We start from the raw sequence: 21698 nt of genomic DNA, 5'->3' as shown, positions 1-21698 counted from the left end.
AAATCTCTATTAGAGTTAGTTGAAACCATAATTTAACCATGTAATTTAAACCAAATCTCTGGCATGTAAGTTTTGTCACCCACTTCTCACTGCCTGATCATGCAGTTCTCTTGAATTATGTTTACTCAGTTCAAATAAATGAGACATAGGTTGGTGTAATATGATTCAATGGTTCTCAAAACATGAAGAAAACATGAAGAGGCTTGCTTCCCCCTCCCCCCCCCTTGTTTTTTGTGGTTTTTTTTAGTTTTGGTGTGGGTTTTTTGGTACAGGAGGGCCATCTTTTAACTGGTGTAAGCCTTGGAAAGGCTTTACTTAAAGAGGGAAGGGTGATCATCTTAGCAATTTATATGATCATTCATTTAAAAAATAACTGCTGGAAGGAAAATTTACATCAGCCCAGTAACTGCCTGCATCCAAGAATCTAAGCTCCCAAAAGCAAAAGAACCTGAAGTAGTCAGTAAAGCAAAGACATGGTGCAAGGTGGGTTCTCACTGCTACTAAGGCAGAGGAGAACAGGCAGGTAGGAGAAAGTCTAGCCATTTGATAAAATACCTAGAAAACAAAAATACAAGTTAAAAGACCAGTTACTGGTATCTCTTCCACTCTCAGCTTCCACACTGAATATCACTAAGTATCCCGATCTTCAGGATCTGGATATGCACAGTACAGATAATCACATCGGAATTCAGACACAGGCTTTACATTGAAAAAACTGTCCCTGGATAGTTTCTCTGTCCCTGTTGGATGGTGGCAGCAGGGGCCAGAAATCCACTAAGGGACTTCAACTAATCTGGTAATTACACAAATCAGCAGAATTGCTGCACAGGTTCTCTCCTTGAATAGGATTTGTCACATCTCAGTCAAGGGCGGGGGGAGGAGCGGAAATCATCAATCTACCACCCACAAGAGGCTGTCACTGTCTTGTCAGAGTCCTCCTAAAGGTGTATGTGGTTGTTATCTGGGTGAAGGGAACACAGAACAGAATGAACTCAAGAGCCATTACTCAATAGGTAAAGCTGCAACCGCCCCACTCCCCCCCCATATTACATTAGTTATGTGTATTGTAGTAGGCGCTTTAGCTTCTTTTATATCAGGTCAATGCAGTTTTTCACAAGAATCTTAAGCCTAAGTAATGGCACATGCCCCTCACATTCTCTAAAGCTTGATGCATTTACCTACAAGTGAAGTGATCCTATGCAATCACAGTTGGAACAAGTCAAGGGAGTAACAATGCCAAATCCTCTGGCAGACAGAAATGACAGTGAGTACCAGTCCTCTTTCTCCTCTAGCTGGGGCAGCATTCCTATAACCAGGAATGAAGACGATATACATTAGCAATTCTTATTCACCACATTTCAAAGAAACATTTAGATTGTGACCACCTAACAGCAAAACACAATTCAAAAAGACAAAATGCAGTAAAAATGCTTTCTGTAGAATTATTACAAAGACCCAGTCTACATTTGTAGCAGACCCAGCAAAACAGTTCTAAAGTTTCACACATCTGCTCATTGAGATTGAAGTATCACCTGAGAGCATCACAATCAATATATATAAAAAGATAACTATAAAATCTTGCACACAAATTACCACTTTTTCCTTATCATTTAAGAATTACACTGATTTTATTTTCCTTGTATAAAAGGAGACATTTTACTCTGTGCTGATTTAACAAATATTCTTAATATATTCATAACAATAAAGCAGCTAAAAAGCTGTTCTAATCTCTAAAAGAATCTTTATCATCTGCGCATATGATATATATTGTAAACAATCACTCCAAAAAATAATTTTGTTAAAGTGATTATATTGCACTCAGAATTCTGGGATTCTCATTCTCCCTTCTCATTTTAAATCAAAGATCAGCTTCATTTTTTAATAAAATGGAGCTTTAATTTTCTACTAAAAACAAGTAGGCATGCAACCAATATAATACAATGTATTTAAACTGTCAGAAAAAGGGCAAGTGTTCGGTTATGAAACTGGAGTAAGGAACAATTCTCAAATAGGCCACACGAGAGTAGTATATTGTAAACATTCTGCTGGCTCTAAGGTGTTGCAGATGCTGTAGAGAGCGCAGTCTAGTTCAGCACCCAAGAGGTACAGAGAATCTGTTCAAGTGTTCTGTACTTCAGTCAATTTCCATGCAGCAATGGCACATGTAATAGACTACACATAAAAACAGAGTAACGAAACAAAGGTGATTATTGAGCTAATACTGACCTCATAGAAACATAGCCAATTGTTACAAGTTCATTGTCATCTTTAACTGCAAGTTTTCCAGGTCATCACATTTTTTAACACAGCAACGAAATTGTTAACTCTTGCTGCAAATGAAGTACAGAACTAGATTCCCTACTTGTCGCTTACATGGACTGTATACCAGTGGCAGTCTGGACACTACCCTCAGCCTAAAACATCCCGGCAAGATACCATCATGCAGAATGTCACCTTGCTTTGTTTGCAAGAGTGACGCCCTCCTCCACAGTCAGAGCGAGAAACACAGGTAGTGGAGGGGAAAAAAGGGGGGGGGGGGGCAGGAAGGAAAGCAATGTCCTTATGCAGAAAAGGAAATCCTCAGCCAGTGTGAAGAGGCCACAGATCTTGGAAATTCAAATGAAGGCTGTTTTTTCTCAACTCAGTTCTATGAAAAAGATTTCTCTATCGAACCCATTATCTTCAGGTAACATTAATATCTTTGGAGTCCCTGAGATACTACAGCTCCATATAACCACCCTGGACAAATGGAGAGACTTACTTAGTATATAGATTAACAAGGTGGAAGCCAATATATAGCACCCTGAGTTGCAAGTGAAACAACAGGAATGGGCAACCCATTCTTCAACAGCCAAGAGATGCAGAAGAAAGTGCAGAGGAGGTACTGGCTAGGGAATTAAAAGATACATACTGCACGGGAGAACAGAAAAAATTGAAGTATTTCTAAAAGGCCTTTCCCTGTTACCAGAGCAGTGAAGAAAAAGACAACAGTCAGAGGGAAGAGCTCTCTGAGAAAGGCCCTGAAGAAATAGGGCCTTCTAGATGTACAGTAGAACAATAATGCAGAAGCAGAGGCAAGTTAGGCAGTCTTGTTCCAAGTGTGCCCCAAAGGTTAAGCACTCTAGCAATGACTTTAAAATGGTCAGTGATCACTGACCTGTACTCTAGATATAAACCAGGAATATAAATAGATATATTTTTCCCTGAAACTACAGAAAAAATACAAAGAGGAAAAATACAAAGTCACAATCAAATCAGAGAATACTTTCCATAGTCAAAAATGAAATACTGGCTTCAGAAACAATACAGCCATCTGCTCTGTATCTTAAATACGGTCAATAGTAAAAAAGAGGTGCTTGTAAAATCTTAAGTTTGAAATATTTTATTTCCCAGTATATTGCTAAATAATTTTGCAGTTAAACCAAAAAGGAAGAAATATCAGAGATGAATATGGAATACTTACAACTAGAAAATGGTTGCCGAACCATCTGAATTTCTGTAAAAGCATCAATAAAAATGTAAAAACATGGCTTCACAAAATTAATTAGAATCTGAAATGCCAGATTGTCTTCACAATGGCCACAATATGAATATTGATGGATTTTTGCAACCAAAAACTAATTGTGACTTTGCCAAAAGATGGCTTAATACAGCAATCAAAACATCTCTAAAAACTGGGACTTGTATTTCTGCAATTTCTTATTCTCTCAGCTATTCAGCATTCAGTAAGCGATTCTCATTAGAAAAAAAAATGCTACCTGGTCACAATTTTACTCTCTTATGGAGTTGTGCTATATCTCCATACATTCTTGGGAAAATAAAGAAAAGTGAATAAAAAGCTGAATAGAAACAGACACTCTATAAAAACTACCTGTAAAGTATCATGAGTCTGGAAAATATTTGTGGCATTACACAGGCTACTGCTGATGCAAAGAAAAAAATTGCAATTTAACCATTTCATGAATATGAACAATGCACTTGTTCCCAGCCATTTAGAATGATCTGACATTCCAAATGTTTATAAAAATTGGGTAATAAAAGAATTAAGTCAATACCCTTAAGTACAATAAATAATGGTGTTTATTATGGTCGGGGTTGCCCACGAGTGGTTGTTCCATATCTGCTTGGGACATTTGTAAAACCAGTTCTGAATCCTTGAGTTGCTCCCATTCCCGATATTCCAAATCCTTGATTGAGTACACTGCTGTAGGGTGCAGATCCATGATTAAAGCCCAATCCATAGGGCCTTGTCTGAGTGTTTAAAAGGATGACCGGACTCACATTTTTGCCTGGTGTATTAAAAGAAAATTCTGGTGGTGGGCTGCTGGGCTTAGCTGGAGTGGATGTAACAGGGTTCAAATTATCAGCAGCTTTCAAAGATGGCATTGGAATAACATGATGATCCGAAAGGTTCAGAATATTGTTTGCAATAGGCACAGATGATAAGGTAGGTCTGATCCAGTCATCTTTGAAAATCTGAACAGTCAAGGTAGAGACCAATGCGCATAATCTGTTAGTGACATGGGCAAGTACCATTTGTTCATTTGCATCTCTCCGAATTCGGACGTGTACTGATCCAGCCTAGAAAGTGATAAAAGTAAGTTGGCTGTTAACTGTTACTTTGATAAAGATTCTCCATATGCATCCAAGAAGAGGTAAGTTATCCTGCAGAGAATTATGCAAAGACCTTTCGCACTGGAGACTACTGACTAACTTGAGAAACTTATTAAATAATTCCATAATTAGGATACATTTTGATCTTTCCTAATGCATTGATCCCTTATGAACATATCAAGATCATCATTCAGGAAAAGTGACTCTTAAAATACAACATGTGATGGCAGGAAAGGAGAGGCAACAGCCAGGAAAAAAAGTGGCCCAAAAGAACAAAGTGCAGACAAATTTAGGAAAAAGTGTCATCACTGTACTGTTGGGGCAAGCAAGAGGACAACACGCACAGCAGACACACTAAAATCGGGACCATTAGCAAGAACAGAGGCAATGCCCCTTGTGGAACTCAGACCGAGTTTCTCCTGGACGTGCATATAACTGTGGGCCGCTCCTGCCTTCCTCTCAGTAACGCTATCTCATTTAGCTTGAACTACTGCTGCAGAAGAGAACAGGACACAAAACAGAACCCCTCACGTGCTTTTTCAATTCCTATTTAATAAAGAACATGGTTCACAGCTTGTGCTATATAAGCCATTTTTACATCAGATGCTGCAGCTGAAAACATATCCAGGTCTCAGGAAGTTTCTACTACAGTCTGGAAGATGCCAATAGGTAAATATGCATACAAAGGTTTTTTAAATATCTGTGATCAATCCAACAATGCTGTGATCCAGTATTTTGGATGGCAGATTAGTAAACTGAAAGCTATTTTCACATCAGCAAGTCAGAGCTGCTGCCTTTTTCTTTTTTTAAGAAGGGTAGCATACTGGAAGAATTCAGAAGTAGAGAAAAATTCTAAGAATCTTAATTTTCTGGCTGTCACAACATACCTACATCAGCTTAGGAATAACAATAACTGAGTTCAGTGTGTTCATTCTGTATTACAAAAAACCCCTTCATTTCTTTCAGCTTACAGAATAAGCTTGGTTTATAATTTTATTGGTTTATAATATTACAGAATAAGAATTGGTTTTTTCTACCCCCTCTGCCAGAAATGCTGAAAACATATGATTCTACTGTAAGCCTTTGGTACCTGAAGGTTTACAGTTTTCTTTTTTTCCCCTCTGAGACAATTTACACTAATATAACATTTGAAAAAATGTCTTTACTATTGTTTGGGGTTTTCTTCACTGCTAAAATAGAAAAGAAATTCTAGAGTTGCAAAATTCATGCTTTAATCCAGAGCTGCAATATACATAAATATTAACCAATAACAAAGCTTTAAAAAATATAAAGGACAGGGTAAGAGAAGTTTTGCAATAAATCACAAGGACTGAATACTGACTCCATCAAATTTTTTTATATTTAAGATTTCAGAAGAAATATCTTTGTTTATTTAAATAAAAAAATTAAAGTAGTAACTGACAACTCTTTTTTTAAAGGCTAAAAAGACAATAAAGACATAACTTACCAAAGTGCCAAAACCTAATGTCCAGAAATGCTCATTTCGAACTTCCAAGACACCATCCAAAGTTGAAACCTAATTTTACACAAACATCCAGAAAGAGGAAAATAAATTAGAAATAATGTTTCAAATCCTTTTAGAAATGTACTTTTACGCAGAGCTGAATAATACAGCATTTTCAGTAGTGAAATAAAAGCTTCCATACACAGAACGGACGATGTCTGTTAAAGATGCCACTAATGCTTATCTACTGTACTTTCGCTACTCTTAAACATCCAAATCCATCAAAAAGCGGATTTACATTTCAAGTAACTCTTGCTGCCAAATTGCAATATTTTCTCAACTTGATATGCTGTAAGTCAACAGCTGCCTGTACTCCTTTTCCTCCCCCCACTCACATTTGTAAACCACTTCAACAGTAGCTCGAATTTAGTTAATAAAAACAACAGCCTGCACTACTTCAACAGATTTGTTCCAGATACCTGAATGGCACTATTCATCTTAGATAGTAAGATCCATATTTTCTACATGCAGCTAAAAAATAATATTAAAAAAATAATTCCTTGGCAATCTTCTTGGACTACTCACAAAAACACGCCATATTCCTGAATGCTTATTTAATGTTAACTGTGCACACTGTGTTATGTTTTATACACCAACTTACCTCTCTAAGAAGTTTATCTAACTGGCCAATCACATGAGGTGGGGTTGTCTTTCAGGAAAAGAAGAAAAAAAAAAAGAAGAAAAAAGTTATAATAAAGATTAACTGGCCCTGTTTAAGTAAGAGAGTTTTTAAGTCTGGTCTACCTACACAAGAGAGCAATGGCATTGAACAATAAATTCTTATGACTTCATGATGCATATTTCTACTGCCCTTAAAATTATTCCAGCACATCACAAATTCCCCTTGGAACACTTCCTATTCAAATGCTTAAAACAGATTTATGTTTTTTAAAAAATAAGGGCATTTAACAAAACAAACCACAAAAAGACTTGTTTTGTGACATTACCTTACCTGGAGTAGTACTTTCCCACTGTAGACACTCATGGGATACATGGTACCAAACGTCATCAAAGCAATTGCTATAGCAGAGGCTGTGTCTACAGCGAAGTAATTGCTAGAGAGAAAGAGCAACTTTAAAGAAAAACAGGTATGTGCGTTTTTGAAAGGCCTAAGAATTTTCTTTTGATTCTTTTTCATTCTTTTAAATTACATACACTTACAGAATATGACACATACTAATCTCATCTGAACTATACGTCTTTGAAAAAAGATGAATATATTAATGGAGTTGCAATCCCACTCATACAAAATACAGCTTTTGATGAGATCATTCCTTTCATGTAAAAAATGCAATTTCCCATAGACTGGATACAAAAAGTTACTTTTTTAAACAACAACTGTACATACTTGATTTCAATGAGCATGTATGTAATGCAAAGAGCTAGAGCTCCAGCAATATCAATCAAGACAAAAGGGTTCATTCGTGGCAGAAAGATGCTACTCAATCCTGGGATGATTCCACAAATACTGTAAAAAAACAGAAAAAGCAGCTGTCAGCTAGCTGTTCATCATTACTTCAAAACCCAAAAGAGTTACACCCACTATTTCAGTATTTGACTTCAAATACACCTTGCAGTCACAGCAAATGATGTCTCTGAGGACTGAAAAGGCCCTTCTAATTCTGCTCAAAGTTCTGTAATAGTCTGATGTCAGCAAAAATTAATCAAGTTTAGATCCACATCACATTCTCTCTCATATCTGAAACTAACACTTACCTCTTGCATCTTAAGTTTGCTTTAAGTCTATCTTCCCATCTACAAAACATTATACTACACTTATCTTTATACAGTTTTTCTATATGTTAAAATACGTATCTTGTGCTACTTTCTATTTTCTGGTAACATAGCTAGCTGTTTCAGCTGTACACAACATCAGTACTTTACAGATTCAGATATTGCTATTACATATATGTAAGTCTTGGGGGGTTTGCATATCTCTAGTCTTCAATCCATCTGCCTCCCTGGTGTGCAAAAGCATTCTAAAACGAAAGCTAACTAATTCACCGAGTCTGAAAAGAGGGAGGAGACCAGCTAGTTGAAGAAGAGGAGACCAAAAAACCCATGAGGGAACATTGGGAAAAGTTATTTATTTATAGTTATCTCCTATCAATGGGAGCATGAAGAGACAAAAGGGTTTCTGTACTTCCCAGTGAATTTAAGTGCATGTCACGTACTGGAAAATTTAAAGGAAAAGACAACATGAAATGTTTTGTTGCTCTGTTTAGAACCAACCTATGTTTAGACATCATGTGCTGGTCTGCTCCTGTAAGAATTTTAGTCAACATAATTACATATAGGTGCAGATATTTTGTAATCAGCACTGCTTCACATCTGAAATAGCTGTATATGTACTAACCGAATTTAATAATTTTTTCAAAATTGTTGGCATAATTGTCTACAGGTCATCTCAAAACCCAGTAGTAATTCTAGATTCTTGATCTGAGAGCCCTTCAAGTTATCCATCTGTGTCCTTCCCCGTAACACTGTGTTACCACATTGTTAAAGAAAAACTCTGCTAATGTCTGTGATTGCTATCCTTTTTTTTTTTTTTTTTTTTTTTTTTACACTGAAACTCCAGGTACTTGGGCAACCCTACTGTTAGCCTTCCAAAGCTGTTTTGCAGAATTTGGGTCTGATGATGTAATACCTTATACCCATACAAAATAAATTCTTCTGTTTAACAAGCCAGCGTTCTCTGCTTTCCTCAACTGTATACAAAAATCACCACACGCAGAAACAGATGGGCTTTGCAGCATACTTAATGTGTTATACAATATGGTTTAACATTCTTATTTTGATAGTGACAGCATAAGTACTTGGAAGAACATGTATGGCTCAAAATAAACTTTTCTAACATCTGACAAAATTATTTGTAAACAATGTTATCTCGCATTCAGATATCCAATACAAGCACGAGAGTTAACAGACAAGATGAATGAGCAACACTGCTTCAGCCCCTGGAAGACACAGACTTTCCAGTTTCCTGCTGGACAGGTGAGGAGCTTCCATAGCTATGTTTCAGTGAGTAACCTGTTTCATATATCACATTTAAACTCCAACCATCCTAGTCATTTGCCCACCTTGTAGAGTTAAATAAACACAAATTACTACAAAATATATCACTCAGGTAATGCTTGTTGAGAAATGCAGTTCAAGTTTGCACAGCACAAAGCTAGTTTACCTCACCTCATCCACGGAGAGAATTACATGCAATGTACTGAACACATTCAAAGGGAAAGTTATGCAGAAAGATGTATTTCTATTAGATTGATGTATCTGGGAAATATGAGAGACAATGTTTGCTCTAGAGTTCATACACTAGACCTACAGTAGGTAAAGCTATTTTAAAAGCTCTAATACACAACAGTTTATGCCTCAATACCCACCCAAATCATTATTATACACAAAAAAATGACACTGCCATCCAGAAGCTAACAATTTTGAAAAACATAAAGCTTTACCTTCTACTAAGATCTGCAACGTGCTCCTGAAGCCAACTTGTGCTGGCAGCTGCAAAGGAAAGAAGGTAATAAAATGACTACGAGTAAAGGTATCCATTTTAAAGTACACTTAAAGTTTTATTTTAAGGGAAGAACCCAATACACTGAATGAATAAATGTATCTCAACAGATCCACTGTCACTCAAAAAAACTACAAAGTCTGATTTTTCTAGGCAATAAGTAAAATGCCTGTCTCTCATAATAATCTGAACTGATTAAATACAAATATAATTGCAGATTATAACCACCATAATTATCTTTTATATAATATAAAGTATAATATATAATTATAACTATAAACAATAAGTTAGTGGGAACGATTGCAAGCCTACTACACAGTGAAAAAGTCCCACGTAAAAGAGCTATTAAGAAGAATTATTACATTAATTTATTTTTAATCCATTAATATATCCACAAAATGTCTTCAAAGTTCTGATATCTGTCAGATGACCTTCACTGGTTGAATCCAAAAGAATTAAAATAAAGGGTACTTCAGCATTAAAATGATACTCAGTTTATCCTATTAATGACTACATACTACTCAGAGAGCCCTATAAGCAAACTAGAGTTGAAATTCGGATGGCAATTCTAAACTGCATGAGGTTATATTAATGGAGGTAATAGTAATATATTAGTAGTATAATAGTAATATAATAACCTGCTAGTTAAGAAAGTTACCAGACAAGTTATACCTTGATAAAAAAAAGGAACATTAAAATCTTTTCCCAATTCTTGTTATAGATTAATTTATCACATACCTTCAGAGACATAAGCAAAAGGCTTATTCCTAATGGAAAGCATTGTAAATAAGTTGAAAAAGAGAGCCACGAAAGTACCAACCAGCAGTCGCCCCCTAGGGAGGGGGAAAAAAAAAAAAAAATAATCTTAATTTCACATTATCACAAAACATGAAATCAAGCTGTAATTACTAGTAACAATATCAAAATACTTTACTTGGTATCTTTGACTGAGACAGAAAACAAGAGTAAGATAAACTAGTGTAATGCTTAATAACTAGCAGCGTATTATCATTTTAAGGGTTATATGAGATCACTGAACTTTGTACGTTAGTGTTATCACATTAGGCTGTACATAATGTTCACAATGTTGAGTAACAGTTCTTAACTAATTGCATACATGCACACACATATATGTTTGTTCTTTGAAGATATAAATACATTGTCCCCTCAGCAGCAGACCTAGAAAAGCTTAGTTTCCTATGGAATTATGCCCTATGCCCCTGCCCTTTCCTAGGAGAACTACAACTTCACCATACATCCCGGTCTTTTGCCCCATAACACCTTCTTTTCCTTTCCCCATATTCTTTATAGTCTTCATCATCTTTGCAACACCTCCACTTCCCTAGTGGTCACAGCGTCCTGCACCCCCACATACCAGGCCTCCTGAGAGGCCTCCATAAGAAATGAGAGTAACTAAGCTAGCAAAACTAGCAATATATAGTTAAATCATTATTTAAGAGAGCACATGCATTACATTTCAATTGTACCTTGAAAAAACTGTCTGCAATATAGCTTGCACATAGTGCCAAGGTACCAAAACCAATCTGGTGTTGAATGTACTTGCGTAATTCATAGATGCTCGATTAAGAATTAGAAACACAAAGGGACACTGAAAAAACTATCATTCCACATGTCAAAATAATTTCTTACGTGTGTATCTCAGGTTGTTCCAGAAACCGCTCTGCGCTACAAAAATAATTGAAAATTTGAGTTATATTCATACAATAAAACCTTGACACCTGAAGCATATTTTTTCAGTTCTGAAGAATTAGCTGCCATTCAGAAACAAAAACTGACAGATACAGTACTGCAAAAAAATGAATTGCTTAAATAAGCACAGCAGGTTTTATAAGTGATGAAAGCATTTAACACTGAAAAGGAGGGTGTAATTCAGAATTTCCAACTATTTCTAAACTGTGCCACATAGGTGCTAGCTACCACAAACGTTGCCTATACAATAAAAAGATACTTGTAAATGAACATGCCAAAAAATACTGCTACTGCCACCGCTGGTGTTGGTAACCACAAACTAAGTCTGAAATCCCTGACTTGAAGCTTCTCACTAAGCAAGGCCAAATAAAGTAGATGTTGGATCCTGTGGTGGAGATACAAATCTTTTTTTACCCACCAGTAAAATAAGAAATAAGCTTCAACTGTAACAGAAAAACCTATGATAAGTTTTGGTAATTTCCTAAAATTGATGTTTGAAAACTTGGAGGCTTTGACAGTGTGTCATTATTAGAATTCATTCCAGTGTACTGTCAGTACAACAGATCAACCTGTAGTATAAAATTGCTAAGCTGCTAACATAGCCCTTTATAGAGAAAATAGAGCCCCTGAATAGAAAAATGGAAGGTACACTGCCCCAGTCTTAAATTCCAGATGTTAACAAAAGCCTCTTCATTTTTAAAGACCAAAATAACTTTTTAGGCTAACCTCCTGAGATACAAACGCTTCCAAGCGTAGATGGTATGTCAAATTAATACTTGAGCAAATTCTGAGGGACTGATGAAGTTGGTAGCTTAAACATTCAGATCCTTAATATATTATGAAGTTGCTTTACTTCATGAAGTAACTGAAGTAAAAAAAAAAGTTTTATCTATTAATGAAGTTAAAAAGTCAAGATGCATAGGCAAATGCATTAAATGAAATACCTAACTTTTTGGAAAATACGATTCTTAAGAACATTGAGTCTTTTCCTTGAAAGCTGTTTAATTACATTTATCAATTCCTGTCATTTCATCTAAAGCCTAGAAGTAGTGTAATCAATGTAAGTGAGCAGTAAGGTTTAGCAATATTTTAAAAAATTTGAAGTTTTTTCTACAGTATCTTTCTACATGTAGAATGCATATGCTTTTGCTCAATCTGGAATATCTTCACATGTAACAAAAAAATTAAAGAAAATGGTACATATCCCTACCTTTCTTTCAGTATAAAAAGAGCACCAAGCTGTGCCAGAACCGTAGATGCAAATACAGCTAGAACTTCAAACCTTTCAAACCTGAAATTTGAGAGTTAAGTTTAGAAACATTGATCATTGAACAATGCATCAAATGCATTCTGGTCTGTGTAGGAACCAGCAGGATAGACCTACTATTTCCAGTTCTTTCAAGAGCAGATAGATAGGAAGAAACTGGAAGTTTTATGGAATAGGCATTATTTTCAACTTCTTTTAAGCTAACACTCCACTTACCACAAACAGCTTAAAATTAAGCATTTCTTAATTCTTTTTCCTGTCCCTCCCCTTTCCTCTCCTCCCCTATTCTGTAATTGTTTTTTACATCAGTCTTGGGTGTCTTTATTTTTAGGCTCTTTTACACAGATCGTTAGTCATGGCTGTTAGGAGATACAGGCAATGATAGTCAGTAATGTATCAAATGATGTATTATCAAACACTAGATCTTGTTATTAGTACTTACCCAAATGAATAGACTGGGCTGGGTTTCTTCATCATTACCCAGTAGCTTATTAGACACGTTACCAAACTGAAAAAAGGGGGAGAATTAGACTATGATAAATAACTGCAGCCTTTACAAACTGGATAATCTATAAATACACACTTCAGCCATCAGAACTGAACAAATGAATATAACCAGGTCTTACCATGAACTCAACCCCTCCATCACTGTCACAATGAGGGTTCCAGTGAATCCAGAAAAGGTTGTGCTTGGGAATAAAACTGAGACTGCACGATGATGTCTCAGCTGTTCCCATAAAAAGGGCAGCAAGTAATTTTAGTGGAATGGTAGTCAGTATAATCTGTTACACCAGGAGACAGCCTAATGCTGTACTTACGGCATGCTGTGCTTACAAAGGCTGCCACCAACCTTCTTCAATATCGAACATCACTCAGCCTAAATCAAGTTCACCGTAACTCCAAATGCAATGCATTTTTCCACTGAGGCCCTGACACAAAGCAACACAACCAGTGTTTAATCTGGATGCACTCCATGAATTTTTCTGAAAGGGACCTGGGGCATGAGACCAGGTACCCCAAAATCTGACTAACAGGCAAAGATGGTTTGAGAAAATCCTTTTAATACCGTCTGGTATCACACAAAGTAGTGTCGCACATAGTAGTGAAAAGTACAAAACAAAAGCCTATGAAAATATCAAACTAGACACTCAGTATATGCTCTTCTTACATGTGCTTTATGAACTTGCCTAGAAATACCGTAACCTGAGAAAGGCCATTTAAATGAGAAGGAATGTGATAAGCAAGACGACAGGACTGTCACATTTGTGTCACTTCCTTTGTACCCCAGTGAAAAAGTGAAGAAAGCTCTCCATTAAACTCTTCTTTTAGAGATATACCATGAACTAGGTTTAGCATTCTAGGATAAGTCTCAGGCTACGCCAAGCATTGCCTTTCTTTTCCACAGCATAATTTGTCTACAGATATGGCCAAAACAGATTTACTTTTTTTGGCTGCATTCATCTACACAAGCTCTAATCTAACTGGCCATTCACCGACAGCCACAGGTGTCTCTTGCTGTTTTCTTTCCAACTTTTTCTTTCATATTGAACATCCAAAATTCCAATTATTTTGTCCCCATGGTACTAGCCTGAATTTTTCTAGGGTGAGTCTCATTTCTGTTGCCTGTTTTTCCTCTATTTACCCCTTTGGACAATTTTTTTTAATTGGAATCCACCTGGATTCAGTGCCATCTGTGCCTTTATGCAGCCCTTTCTTAATTAATGACAATGTTAAATCAGACTGGATCAAGAACTCATCCCCACACCTGCTAAACAATCACATCCTCACAACCTGATCCACAGCTGTGTGGAGTCAAAGCAAAAGCAGAGGAAATAATATTGCTCATATACAAACCAGTAAATTCATATACTCAGTAACACTATTATAAATGACCAGGAAGATGACAAAAATGAAAGAACCAGAAATTGATTTCTGCAGAATTACTGAGCATTGTTCTCCTTTATAGCAAATCAAAACTCTTGAAGGAGATTGCTGTGAGTTAAAATAATCTTCTAGTTCATCCCCTAATTAACCTAACATGTCACTGCCAGGGGTATTCCATCTTCTCCTAAAACTAAAAAAATAATATTATATACAAACACAAAATACAACATCAAAACTTTCCCCAAGGTGAAAAAGGTGTTTTGAGTCAAGATGACAAAACTCAGCAGATACAAAATTCTAAGAAAAATATGAGATTCATTAAAGTTATATCACAATCCTAATGCAGTCACAGATCAAGTTAAGTATTTGTGTGCCTATATCAACCATTCATTTTCCTTTCTGCATGTTTGCTGCTGTTATTTATAAATGTTTTACTATCAGTCAGATAAGCTATAGTATGTAGTGGGCAAAACAGACTGCAGATAGCTGATCCAGACTGCAGATAACTGATCCATACTTTTCATAAGCTAGTGAGCTAGCAAGGAAGATAATGTAGGTTAATAATTAAAAAAATACATGCATTTTATGCAGTTTATTTCCCAACCACTGCTACCAATCTGCATCTCAGGTAAGAACTGAATATATTTCATGTCTGTATTATCAATATTATTAAAAGTGTTCAGAACTCATACTTAAAGTAGTTTTAAGATAATTTTGTAAGGAAACACGAAAAATACTAAAAATATCTAATGACCTTATCGGAAGAGTGCATGGGATGTGGCTATTGAAATATTTTGAAATAGAAATAGGATTGCATACTCTTGTTTCCTGATGATAAAACTGGGGGATACTTCAGAACCAATGACTGTGGCATTAGGGAAATGTTCCAAGTGAACCACCAGATAACAGTTGGATGCTAGATTCTGGTTTATGCTGTTACGCATCTGCACAGAGAAATCCATGACTGAACTGAGTTGTTACTAGTCATTCTCAATACAGCTATGGTGTTTTTCATAATCTATTTATTGTGCTGTAAAATTTTATACTAATTTAAGCTATATTTAAACCAGTTAGTGTTTTTATACTGGTAACTCTAAATAACACGCGTTTGTAACTGTAAATAAATTTTATATGTATAGAAATATACAAAGACAGGCACAAATGAACAGTGAGACTAAATGGGGAAAAAAACTCACCTGAAAAGGTCAAAGATTGTCAAATATGTGTAAGCAGTTAAAGCTGTAAAAAAAGCAAATATTAAAACTTAATATAATTTTTCAATGCAGAAATCACTTGTATTCTTCTAAGTCCCTCTTGTGCAGCTCTTTTTCATCTTCTACCTACATAAATTGTCTCTGCTGATAGAGCAAGTCTCTCTGTCTTTTGTATGTGTATATAATATGAATGTCCTAAGCACACCAATATAATTAGCTTCATAAACAGTTGATTATTGCAATCCTAATTCTAATAAATCACATAATAATGCCCAGATACAAAAGGTATTAAGCTTGTGACTAAGAATTTAAATACAGGAAAGTCAAGAGATCTTCTAGTAACACATCATCCGCCAAAGCAAGAGATCTCATGTGCATTATTGCACTGAAAAGTAGGTTCAACAGAATTTTTTGCTTGTTTTGCTTCTCCAACCCATCTTGGAACTGCAAGAAAACCCATGTCATGAATTAAAAATGTAAGGTATTCTACTTTCAGTACAGATGATGGGAAGCATCTTGGAGCCCCTATACAACAGTAGAACATATACAAAATACTGAAAAGGGGCATTCCTGGAATGGGAGAAGCCTTTTGCCACACTACAAACATCTTCATTCAACTGCAAGTGAGGGTCTCTATATGTCACTGGTACTATTTATATAAGGAACAGGTTTGAGGACTAGCTTAAAAGTTTACTTTTTTGCAATCTTAAAGAGGGTACTGCAGGAAGAAAACGACCAGCAGGTCTGGAAAACCTTGCAAACTTTGAAGGACTTTCACCCATCCACACTTGCTTGCAAGAAATGCCTCTAAACTGACTGTGGCAAATCAAAAGGAAGCACTTTCCAAACCTGGCTGTGGAGCCACCTCACTCCATTACATGCTGAACTTTGCTTTTTTAGTATGTTGGAACTTCACAAGCCAAGAAACACATGGTAGTTAGCTGTAGTTTCAGTACAAGAGAGCCACCTACCTATGCTGTTTGTAGAGCTGCACCACATTAGCAGGAAGCCAATACATATTAAATTTATAGCACCAAACAGCAAGATCTTCCAGGACTGTTGATGAGAATAAATAAGTAATTTACATCTTCTAAAATTTACAAGACAAAAATATATCTATCTGGTTTTAAAAAACACTATTGCAGTACTTCATCATGCAAGCAGAACTGGCTTCCCCCCCTCAAAAATTTACAACTCATTTCAGAACAAGCCCATATTCTATCTTTAACTTTACAGATTGTCTCAAAACTAATTTATAAACAGTGCTTGTGCACCATCCTTAAAATACCTTTTTGGTCTAAAAAAAATCACCCTGGTATAATAGTTGCATTTTATTACAGCACACACCATCTGACTTTTGAACACAGACTTATACAACTTTATATTAGTGGGTTCCTTTCTTTGTGCTGGAACTTAGGTCCCAAAAACATCTGTGCATATTCAGTTTACAGGTCTACTGAACACATTAAATATAAGTACAATTCTGGAGAACACTAATTGACAGGGATAAAGCACAGGAAGGAATCTAGCTTCACAGCTGGATTTTTTTTTAAGCACAGCTGGAAAATTTCAAATAAATATTCTCAAAATATTGAGAAACTCTCAAGTTAATAATGTATTTTAACTTATCACAGCTAACATCTTTTTTATTATTATTCATTTTTAAAAGAAATACTTACCCTCCTATCTGCTGCAACCAGCCTAAATTCATGCGTTAACTTTCCAACCAATGATCTCTGTGATTTGCGGAACAGGTGTATTGTCCCCTTAAAAAAAAAATCAAAAGTTTAAATTAAAATGTTACTTAAACAATAGTTTAAATTAGCAAAAAGGAAATCTTCATTTATGAGCTATTTTCATAATTACATCAAAGAATCAGAATGAGTTTTTTGTTAACTAGAGATAGCCCATTAGCATTAAATTCAGCAATATTTTTTGATAACCATTTCACATGGTTATTATATTAGAAAACGATGAATGACTTAGAATCAAGCTTCATTTAGATATAATCCAGAATTCACGTTTACTAGAAAACATACCAAAATACCATTCAAAGAGTGAGGTTTTTTTACTTTTATTTAAATAAAACTACTACAGATGTTCCAAAAACACAAATATTTTTATTTATCAATGCACACTTCCCACCCAAAGCCAACTAGTTTATTAAAGAGGAAAATACTGGGTTTTTTTATATCTATATCTATATATAGATATAGATATATATATCTAAAAATGAGAACCCATCAGAAAAATCAAAACAATGCTGGTGTCATGTGTAATGTGGTGGACACGAGGCCAGTAGCATGATGAGACATACAAACAAACAATCTCAGTCATGGCTTAACATAAATGCACACAGTAGATGCGGTCACTGTAGGTGCTCCCTCTCCTAACTTCTAGTTACACACAGATAAGCACTTTCCTGGAGTGGAGAAGACGTACGTGCATGTAGGAGATGGGAGCAAAGGGGTGCTACGTGGCTCTCCTGAAAGTGTGACAGGGAGCAGACTACCAGAAAAATTCATCAACCATGCCACTTGCTCCCCTTCCTCAGAGGTCCCAAGCTTCTAGTTCGTTGTTCTCCCCACAAAGAAGCTTTCCACGTGAAAAGCCCTTCTGATTTGCAAAAGAAATTTGTGGACTTGTGATGGATGGTCTGTCATATGCATTAATTTCAGGCTGGATGAAATAAGGTTTGATTGTAAGGTATCACATCTGTAACTGCCAGCAGAAGACAAAAAGACATACTAACAGGCTGGTCACCAAAACAGACTCAATTAACTTACAGACACATTTGTCAACACAGCTGTATTTCATATTATCTGTAGAAATACACATATGCCTTGGTGCCATGAATTAAACAAGCGGTACTATAGATCCTAAGTTTAGCTCACCTGGGGCAAAAGGCTGGCACTTACCATTTTCTTTACTAGCAAATCATTACATTATGATTTTTTTTTTCTCAATGGAGGCATACAGGATGACAGAACACTTTGGAAAGCTTTTCAAACAGGCAGCGGGCTGCCTGCTTACAAAGGCTGCTCTATCACCTTAGAACCCATTGCTTTCCCATGCTTTTAGCACTACGTCCATTGCCAAACTGCACTGTGCCACACCTCCCTGCTTACTGAAGGATGCCATGCATTAAAGCCGTGTATTCTCTGCCTCAGAGGAGAACCTCGTGCAAACCTATGCTAGCCATAGCTCACCCCTGGAAGCAAGCTCTAATTCAGCAGATGTTGCACTTTGGCATTAAAGGTTCCCTAGCTTCTAAAATTCTGGCAAACACAAAGGAGAGAAACACCTCTGCATTGAGCAGGAGGGCAGCTACCCCATACCTCAGCCACTGAAGGTGCCCATGTGGTGCTAGGACAGCTGCACAAGAAGTACTTCTACGCATGTGAGCATCTGCTCCCACAATGCCAACAGGTGACAGTACCTGCTATTGACACTGATGTCAATTCATTTGTGCTCAGCATAAAAAGGGAAAGTTTAGACACCCAGCCGCACAAGCATACACAGCGGTCACTCCCAGAAGAATGACTTTTCTTCTTTGGGAAGCGGGCCATACGTACGAGGAGCGACAGTCCTGTGCTTTCCCTGACAGAGGCACGGGAGCAGGGGCAATATAACCTCTTTGCCCTGGTGTGAATTTCAGCTCCCCGACTGACTGGGTGTTGAACGGAAACTTTGAGGCCGAGACCGAGAGCCAGCCCATAGCCCGGCTGCAAGGCTGAGCGCACATCGCTCGGCCGAAACGCACCTCCGGCGGAGAAGCCCTCCGCGACACCCAGCACCCATCCCGCCCCTGCCGGCTCGGCCCCTGCCCGCAGTGCTGGCTGCCCAACGCGGCCCTGGAAAGACACCGGGGAAACCGCGTAAGGGGGGAGGGCGGCGGGGTCTGAAGAGGAAGTACTACACGGAAAGCCACAGCGCGCGCTCCTCCCGGGCCCCGGAGCCGTTAACGGCCGCGCCAGGCCCGGCCGCCCGGCGCGCCCCGCCGCAGGCGCCCCGGGGCGCCGCCGCCGCCTTGGCGAAGGGGCACTTCCCCCAGCTCCCCGCCCCGCCGGCAGGCGGCTAGCGGCGGCGCTCGGCTAACGCCAGCGGGTTACACCGCCCGCGCCTGAACGCGGCGGAGGCCCGGCCGGGCGGGGCGGACCCCCGCGCGCAGCCACGTCACCGCCGGCCCAGCGGGGCTCGCGCCAGGAGCGGAGCGGGGCGGGGGACGGCGGCGCGGCGCGGCCGCGCTCCAGGCCGGGCCAGCACCGGGCCCGGGGCGCTCTGCCCTGACCGGCCCCGCCGCAGCGGCAGGGCTCCCCGCCCGGGAGCGGCGGCCCCACCAGCCTCCTACGCCCCGTTCCCACGCGCGACCTCCCGCCCCCTCCCCCCAGCGGGGGCCACTCACCATATTATTCCCCGCACCGGAAGAGACGGCGCCATGCGAAGCCGGAAGAGGCGGAGGAGCCTTCCGTCGCTACGGCAACGAACGGACCCATAAGGCCACGCGCGGGAGCGGACGTGACGCGTAATGGAAGGGGCTCCTACCCTGAGCCGTGAGTGGGGCGCTTCGCCTCGGAGCCCCGGCTGGCGGTGGCCGTCCTGATCCGGAGGGGCTGGCCTCGGCCTCGGCTCCGGCCCGCCGCCTTCACCCGGCAGAGAAACTCGCCTCTCGTTACCCGGAGGCAGCGCACCGAAACCCACAGTCGATTCGTTCTGGGCCAAGGAGCCACGAGCCGGAGGCAGGCAGCAGGCTGAGAGGTGGCGGCAGAGGCCCTGCCCACCCCAGCTACCTCAGGTCGGCAGCCTTCCCTTGTGACATACGGATTTTGTATGAAATCCCACTGCATTTCTGCATTTTATCTGCCTGTTATCTGTGAGAACTCAAAGAAAGGACTCCCGGCGTGGTGGTCATGATACTCCAAGCCGCGAGGGCGGTTTGTTTCACCACTTCTCCTTTCAGAAATACACCTGAAATCATGATAGCATCACTACAGCCCGCCCTCTGTGCTGCTGTATTCTGCATTAACGGCAGTAAGTACGCATCTTTCAGAGTGGATTTTTTCCCAGCAACATGCAAAACTTCGAAAGGACTGCAACTCTCAGAACCACAGGACTTCTGTTGAAAATGTAGTCACTACTTTGTGTGCTGAAGTTCTGATAACTGCTCCTGTCACTCTGAATGTGTTAAAACATTGAGAGCATTACAATTCAACAGAGTGATCTACGGTCAGTCTATCCCCCTTCCCAAAGTCTGTCGTGGTGTGAAACAGCAGACTTTGTGGGAAGAAAAACACAGAGCCACATTTAGGGTACTGTGACCACTGTTACTGAGGCTCTGGAACACGGGGACGCGAGGGCTGCAAGGTGACAGTAATCTCCTTGTGTGACCTAAGTAGCAGACCACTAAATGGCACCCAATGGTTTCTGTCAGAAGGAGCAAAATACAGAACTGAAGTTTTCTTGGAAGTTAGGATAGGTCTGTGTTAAGGAAAACTGTGTTACAAAACACCTGCATAGGATTTAATGTACAGAAAGATTTAGTCACAAGACAGCTTCTTTATTATCGCCTTTGGGAAATAAGTGAGAAGAGGTAGGAATAAAAATTGAAGCTAGATATTTTATTAAGACAGATTATTGTGCCTAGGAAGATACTTGAAACAACCTTTTGTAACACTGTCCTGTCTTTTAATATTCTACTCAGTTGTCCAGTGACCATAGTTAAAGTGGTTAAAAATGTTATTTGCATCTAATCTGTTCTGTGAAACACGCCAAAAGACTTACCTGGCTGTGGCTGGGAGTGACTGGACAGGTAATTGTATTCCATGAGCCACGTATTTAATGGCGCAGACCTGCTCATTCTAACCTGTTGCTGTAATGAAGAAACTTTTTCCAGTGTACAGATGTAATTTTGGGAACAATTTAAAAAAGATAGTTTTGTAGTCTGTAAAATTTGCATGACAGGTA

The 21698-nt window shown here is 38.7% G+C and overlaps 1 protein-coding gene across 6 annotated transcripts; it reads right to left on the bottom strand.

Annotated features, from left to right (window-relative positions):
• Window positions 1–1526: 1526 nt before the first annotated feature.
• SLC30A6 (solute carrier family 30 member 6) lies at window positions 1527–20223 on the bottom strand. 6 transcript variants are annotated; one of them, XM_072856538.1, is made up of 14 exons: window positions 18177–18523; window positions 17414–17500; window positions 16706–16790; window positions 15717–15759; window positions 13079–13144; window positions 12580–12660; window positions 11310–11345; window positions 10398–10426; window positions 9601–9649; window positions 7488–7607; window positions 7092–7194; window positions 6741–6788; window positions 6083–6151; window positions 1527–4581 (listed from the first exon to the last, which is right to left on the bottom strand). In XM_072856538.1, exons 1-14 carry the CDS (start codon window positions 18180–18182, stop codon window positions 4084–4086), a joined length of 1320 nt encoding a protein of 439 aa, XP_072712639.1. In that variant the 5' UTR covers window positions 18183–18523; the 3' UTR covers window positions 1527–4083. The 6 variants fall into 6 exon arrangements, with proteins under 6 accessions (XP_072712639.1, XP_072712638.1, XP_072712641.1 ...); XM_072856537.1 differs by lacking the exon at window positions 18177–18523 and adding an exon at window positions 20140–20223 and having other exon boundaries at window positions 1533–4581; window positions 10398–10492; XM_072856540.1 differs by lacking the exon at window positions 18177–18523 and adding an exon at window positions 19498–19649 and having other exon boundaries at window positions 1533–4581; window positions 10398–10492.
• Window positions 20224–21698: the final 1475 nt, after the last annotated feature.

Source organism: Ciconia boyciana, chromosome 3, assembly GCF_034638445.1.
Source record: "Ciconia boyciana chromosome 3, ASM3463844v1, whole genome shotgun sequence".
Taxonomy (NCBI): Eukaryota; Metazoa; Chordata; class Aves; order Ciconiiformes; family Ciconiidae; genus Ciconia; species Ciconia boyciana.
Note: the sequence above shows the minus strand (reverse complement) of the source record. Positions and strands in the feature narration are given on the sequence as shown.